General features: G+C 42.6%; 1 protein-coding gene across 1 annotated transcript in view; it reads right to left on the reverse strand.

Moving 5' to 3' along the window:
* Positions 1-1,506: 1,506 nt before the first annotated feature.
* Positions 1,507-7,310, reverse strand: part of Sft2d2 (SFT2 domain containing 2) — a 19,137-nt gene continuing 13,333 nt past the window's right edge. Inside the window, exon 8 of the mRNA XM_005398208.2 lies at positions 1,507-5,268. Coding sequence (XP_005398265.1) covers positions 5,229-5,268 — 40 coding nt within the window. The 3' untranslated portion in view covers positions 1,507-5,228. The remainder of the gene's footprint in view (positions 5,269-7,310) is intronic.

The following is a 7,310-nucleotide window of genomic DNA, read 5'->3' on the forward strand; positions in this document are numbered from 1 at the left end:
CCTCATACCCACTGTTAAGTTTCCACCTTAAATAGCTAATGAGGGGCTGGGGATTTAGCTCAGCAGCAAAGCGCCTGCCTGGCAAGCGCAAGGTCGTGAGTTCAGTTCCCGGTACCGGAGAAAAACCAAAAAAATAAAAAAATAAAAAAAAAATAAATAGCTAATGAGTAAAAGTATAAGGAAGAAAATAACAAAGCTTTAAAGACTCAAATAACCACTAATAAAGTCATGAAATTTGCTTTTATTGTAAAACACATTAAAAGTACACAGAAAAACAAATATATGATATCAAATATCATGTAACTGCCAGGCATGGTGGTGCATGACTGCAATGCCAGCACCTGGGAGGCTAAGGCAGGAGGATCGTTGCAAGTTTGAGACCAGCCTGGGCTACAAAGTGAGCTCAAGGCCAGCCTGAACTGCACAAGAAGACCCTGTCTTAAAAAAAAAAAAAAAAAAAAGGTAACTACCAATCTGTTCCTCCCAGTATATTCACTATCCTAACCTTTATGCAAATAACCTTATTGCTTTTCATTACAATTTTGTCAACTAAGAATTCATCTCCAAAACTGAGTTCTTCCACTTTCTTTAATCTTCATGTATTAATGAGGAATTTTTCTGACCAATCACATATCTTCCTTTGTTAAATGCATGTTCAAATCTTAATAATATTAATTATGTTTGAAAAGATCAATTAAAAAAAAAAAAGATAAACCTCTAGTTACACTGGTCAAGGCATAAAAGAGACATGACTTAAATTACCAATGTTGAATTGGATTAGCCTAAACCAGCTTCTGTACTTGACCAATAAGTTTGGCCCAAAGTAGTCTCCATGTGTAACGAACTACACCCTAACTTAATGTGTAACAAATTGTAACCTATGAGCATCCTTATAACCAAGCAACTGAGTGTAAGCCAATCACAGGCTGCCCAGTGGTCAGACCATATTTGTATTAGGCAAATAGGTACTACAGGCAATCAAGCTGATTCTGTGTGTCACTTTCTTTGGGCTGGAATGGTACATCCACAGTACCTGGGGTACATCTTTGAGCTGGGATGCTGCCCAGTTCTACAGTCTTTTTCTTCCTCAAGTAAATTTTATTACTGAACTAGTCTGTTTTTCTTTTAGCACAAATAATAGCAACGAAAAAAAAGAAATAAGTAAAAATCTCAGATATTAAATGTATAAGGAAATATTATAAACTTGGTGCCAACTAACTTGACAACCTAGTTTATACATAATAACCAAACCAGCTAGGTTTTCAGGAATATTCTAAAATAAACAAGTAAATTTCTTACTTTGTCTTTAGACCCATGTCCAACCCCAACTCCCTTGAAAAAGAGAACTACATAGCAATTTAGAGGGGAAAAATCTTAAATGACTACAATGTGGGTTACACACTAAGAATTCAGATTAAAAACATGTTCTTTTCTTTTAATTGTACAGTCTTTGTCTCGCTTACTGATTCCCAGAAAAAACACATATGAATAAGAGACAACAGTAGATTTATTAAAGATTATTATACTATCATTTATTAGAGGAGAAAAAAGCACAAAATAATAATTGTGATAGGAGAGAGGGGAGAGACAGCTTAATTATCAGCAACATTCTCTTTGAAATAAGTAAAAAGAAAACAATTTATGAAAGAGATTCGCAAGGTAGGACAAACAGTACTCAAGAATATATTTTGTGATACAAAAATTGTATTATGCAATCAGTAGTGCTCAAAATTAGTTGTATGTACACAATTATAAAAATTGACTCATATTTTAACGAAGTGTTTTAAAAGCTCATCATATTCAATAGGCACCATGTACAAATTCACCGTAGGCTTTTAATAAGATCAAAATTCAGAGGGTTATCTTTTTCCTTTTCTTGTTCCAGATTGTTACGTCAAGCAATATATTGGGGAAAAAAGATAAAATGAACACTTTTCATAGCAGAAAGACCACAAAACTGAATGTAAACTATAGCTCTTTAGGACACTACGCAAACAAAAAGTTCATTTGCACTTCGCCCAGGCTAACTTCCTGCTGTAGCAGGGACCTTCTGCAGGCACAACACTCGCCCCAATTCCAACCTCCTTTTTATCTCAAAGGATGCTTCACAAAGATTCGACAGTGTGTCCTTTTCTTGTTGCTTTGCTTTTCGGCCCGCTGTTCATTAACGTAGCAGCATTACTTTATTGTGAATATATGCATCATTATTGCTTACAATGCTGTGGGACGAACTTCTACTCCAACTAGCAACGTTTTCCCTGTCTACTAGACTGGTTTTTCCCTTGTTACAGACCAGCCTATCTACAGAAAACCATTTTCAGGGGCTGGGGGTGTGGCTCAGTGGTTAAGCGCTTGCCTAGCATGCACAAGGCCCTGGGTTCCATCTCTAGCACCAAAGACAAAAACTGGAAGTTGCTAGAAAATAATTTCGTATATTTCTAAGTCTAGTGTCAATTAATTACCAACTCCTGCTGGCAAGGGTGTGATTTAATTTTGTCAGTTTGCATTAACAAAGGCTCCGCTACGCCCCATCCACCTCACGGCAGCAGAAACCTAAGGAGCCAAGAGCAAAGCTTGAGTATCAGGTGTTGAGTGTCACCTATGCATCCAGGGCAGAACTGGAAATGACCAAAGTGGAACCAAGTACTGTGTTGAGCGACCTGGGATCAAGTACGCACCACTCTCTTCTTCACCAGACTGAAAACACACAAGATCTCAGAACTTCACAAAAGTGTGAGTCTGGAGATACTTTAAGACCACCTGTTATTTTTAATAAACATTTCCAAACAATTTAGACTTCTGGTGGGTTGTTTTTTTTTTTTTAAATATCAGGAGTTACATAGACATAATCTGCATTTAATTTCCACTGAAGTTCTATTCATTTTTTTAAAATGTTATCTGTAAATTACTACATGTTAAATGTACCAAAAACATCCATCCTGGATGTTTAAATGTTAGAAAGTATGCCAAAAGTTCTAGCAAATGGCTTCAAATACCTTTAAACACCTTTAACTTTCTCCTTTAAACACCTTTAACTTTATCAACATTTTAAGCGAGGCTTTGAATTTTATAGTATTCACAATTCTGCAGCTGACTCCAGTCAGAAGTTATCTGACAAAGGAGAAGGTAAAGAAGGCCTGGTGTCTGCTGCCCCGTAGGATACGAAGTCTAGACACAGTGTGGTGCTTCAATTTTCCAGTTCACTATTTCTCATCACTGAGGTTGCAGAAGCAGAAGCCAAATTTTCCACACTTTTTAAAGGTATGTTCCACTTATTATTCTAAGGACAGTATCAAAAATAATTTCATTGGGAATGCATTTCATGGTTTTATTTCTTGTTCTCTCAGCATATAGTGATTAGGTGAAAGGGAAGTGGCAGTCAGGCAGATACTGCCCAAAGTCACCATACAAGGGTGATGATCAGATGTTCCAGCACTGAGATCACCACACCAGGAAAATGCTAAACCTGGGGCCGTGTTTCACCCTTCCCAGAAACGAGACACCTTGAGCTGGGTCAAGCTACACGGAGAAGCAGGAAAAGCAAAGGCTCCTCCTGAGCTCATTCTGCAAAAGGAGAAGCCTTTCAGCTAGTGAGGCAGATGTGAGGCAGATGAGAATCAGTGAGTTAGTTCCTAATCTGGCAGGCAGCCAGCAAGCAAGATTGGAATGTGGCAAAGGCAGAGAGGCTGCAGGAACCCATCTGGAGGGCAGGGACCCTCCCAATGCCAAGCTCACAGAACAAGGCCCAGGGCAAGGAGCTCAACCACCAGTGTTTCCATGCAGCTGCAAGTTGTGCCCATCTGCAAAAAACTCACCTCAGTGGAGCAGCTAAAAAGGAACACGAGAATAATGAACCCTCTGCAAACCCAGGAGGCAGCTGCCAAAAAAGGAGGTAGAGGCAAGAGCAGGTAGGAGATGGCACAAGCAAACGTAAAGACAAGAACCAGAAAAGGCACAAACAAGGATGATGGCAACAAGAGGTTACCTGGCATGTCCAGAAATGTGCCAAGAAACAACCACAAAGGAGGCTAAACTGTGGTCCACGGGCTCGGGGCTCAACTTGGCCAGCTGTGGCTTTGGGTGGACATGGAGACAAACGCAGGCCTTAGTTTCCTTGACTGCACAGCAAGGTGACAACCCTTGCTTCCTCGTAAGTCTCGGCTTCCAAAGTCAGCTCTTCCAAGAGGAAGAGTCTTGTGGCAGCCAGGTAAGGTTGGGGACAGAAAAGCACTGTGTATGAGGCCAGGCATCAGGGTAGGATTGACCATCTTCAGATGAGTGTCCTCACAGCCTGAGGTCAAATGCTGGGACTGTTCCAAGGCCAAGGGCAAAGGCAGCCACTCCTGCTGGCCCACACCAGTGATCCGTCTTCCCACCCACTCTGCCCTGGCCCCACTCCAGGGAAGGATAGAAAATACCATTTGAAAGCAAATATTTATAAATAATGAAGAGAGTAAAGTACAGGAGGGAGCAACAAGATTTTTCACCTCCTTTCAGCTCTTGTCCGAAAGGAAGGAGCAGTGTTTTCTGTGGCTTTGTTCTCTTTCAATCTAGGGTCAGGAAGTCACAAAGATGTGCGTGCATGGGTGGGGCATGGGGCAACAGAAAGTTTCTGTGCTCTACACCAGAAAACACACTCCACAGTCAGGTGTGTTTCCAAACTGCAGGAGACCCTAGATCCACATTAGAAAAGAACACAAATCACCCAGACGTGTTATTTTCTACGCGTCACTTGGTCAGGCTCCTCCCAGCCTGGAGTGGGCAGAATCCCTTGCTCTCAGACACCAGGGTAGCAGCATGCTGAGGAGGGCGGTGGTGGCCTCCATGCTGAGGGACAATTATCAAAGTCCCATATTGACCCCAAAATTCTGTCCTTTACTGCTGCACCCCTGTAATCTGTGATGGAGTTGCCTGTTTCCACCTGGGAGCCACTGGCTCCTGCTGTTGAGCAAGCTCTTATTTTGGAGAATTCAGCATCCCAAGGGAAAACAGTGGCAGAGGAAGATTCTGCTCTGTAAGACACAGAACCTACCTCTCCTATGGTATTAGACACTGGTTTTGGGAACCTACTGTTGCTTGAAAGGCGACCTTCAAATGCTCAAGTTGCAACACACTAGTGTGAGATAAAAGGCACAGGTCTGTAAGACAGAGGTTGAGAGGATATTTACAAAGCTGACCACCAGCTTCCAGTCACGGTGCCTTCAGAGCTTTAGAAAACTGGCAGTGTGTTATGCAAGACATGCAGCGAAACACTTCTTCACAGCATCCCTAGGAAGGAAAAAACACAAGAATGAATGGGTCATCCTCACCCACCACGAAGGCTCCACTTCTGCATGGAGAAGACCCTCCCTTCGAGTCTCCTGGACACGAGAGTAGCACACTGGCGAGAGAAAAGCCCCTGGATGGTCGGATCAGACCTACCGCACCCTACTGCACCTGAGAATTTACACCTAGAATGCTCCTGGGCAAGTGACTTGTCTGTCTGAGTTTCAAATTCCTCAACTGTCAGAGGACAGGTGACCGCTCATTCCTTGGTACTTAATAAGCGATAGGAAGATGGGAAGGAAGCACAGACTTGGAAACTAAGAAATGAGTCAAACTGCCGCACTTTACCAGCAGCCACAATCACAGAATGAACTGGAAGCGCTAAGCTGCACTGTCACCGGGCCCTCTTCATTCCTAGCAGGCAGCAGAAGCCTTTAAAAGGAGATCTTTCAGGAGTTCCCCAGCACAGCTACTGAGCAACGACGGCCAGGCTCTATTTACTCTGTGGGATTCTACGCAGAGCACATTACTGTGTCTCCAAGCAAGCCTCTACCTTTACAGCCACACCTCACTGTGTAACATGGCACAGGGTGCTCAGGCCCGCTCTGCACTTAGTACTGAGGACATCGAGGCAGGGAGAAGTGAGTCACTGCGCTCGCCTGAGCAGGTGCGGGGTTTCACAGTAATATCAAGATGAATCTAAGGTGGCATTTCTTAAGTCATGTGCTGCACTGGAATCCCAGGAGATAACACTGCACAAGAAGGGTTTTATATCCAAATCACCAGCCCCAGCATGGCAGCTCGTGTAGCCCATTAAGGAAGGATCTGGACACCTGGGCAAAAGGATCCTATCTAATCTTGCTTAACCTGTTTCCCATACTTAATCACAGAACTAGTTCTTCATGGAAAGTGAGCACTGAGGGAAAAGGCATGCTAGAAGAAGCTACAGATGAAAGAGGAAAAGATCTAGCTTTGTGATTCCCCACAGTAAGGAATTTTCATCTGCTCAGCCCATGAAACTCATTACTTAAAAGAGAATTATACTGTTCTACCTGTTCTTACAACTAAGTTTTACACGTGGCAAGCCACATCAATTTTGAAGCCCTGAGGTGACACACAGCAAGCCTAGCTCCATGGGAGAGGCCTGTGCAATTGCTAAGGGCCATGTACCATACGCATACTTTCATCTTGAAATTCTTAATCTTTTGTTTTTTTAACAAGGGACCCACATTTTTACTTTGCACTGAACTCTGCAAATTATGTAGCTGGTTCAGGGACCTAGATATATTCAAAAAGTTGGCAGGTTAGTACGTATCTCATTGGGTGTCACACAGGAGGGGTTCTGGCTTACTTCACATAAACACTAACTCCTCCGGACACCCCTGCCGATATTCTTCTCAAACAAGCCACCACCCCTAAACTGGCGTGGTCTGCATGGAGTATTTCACAAGCGTTATGGTCCTCGGCTCCAGGCACAAGCCCACCGAATGCCTTTAACTTGACGGCTTCTCAGCTTCTCATCTAATCAGTCATCCCCAGCACCTTCAAATCACAGTCAGCAACAGACTTGGCGTACACAAGACTGCTCTTCCTCCTCCCAGCTCATGCATGATCTTCCCTCAATGAAGGAAAAGCTTATTTTTAGTTAAAAGGTCATGACAGAGAACGGAAATTAAATAGCTGCATTAAAACACAGGCAAAAATCATGCGGCTAATTTTGACAGGCCATTCATGAAAAGTACTATTTTGCAGCTTTAGAACTTCTGAGCTGGAAGGGCCCTGCAGGGATGATCGAATGCAAGCCACTCAAGTTATCAATGCCTCATTTGAGGTCTGAGTGGTCAGGAAAGTTGCCCAAGGCTACACTGCTAATTAGGAAGCCCTGCCCTCCAGTTACTTAATTTCCCTTTCTAAACTCATCTGAAACTTTCCTCTAAGTGGGATATGGCAAAATAGAAAGTATAAACTGAGATCTTCTATCTCTTGCTTGGTGACATTAAACTGATGCTCACCTTTAAAAAAAAAAAAAAAAAAAAAAAAAAAAA

Source organism: Chinchilla lanigera, unplaced genomic scaffold (genome assembly GCF_000276665.1).
Source record: "Chinchilla lanigera isolate Chin_1 unplaced genomic scaffold, ChiLan1.0 scaffold00061, whole genome shotgun sequence".
NCBI lineage: Eukaryota > Metazoa > Chordata > Mammalia > Rodentia > Chinchillidae > Chinchilla > Chinchilla lanigera.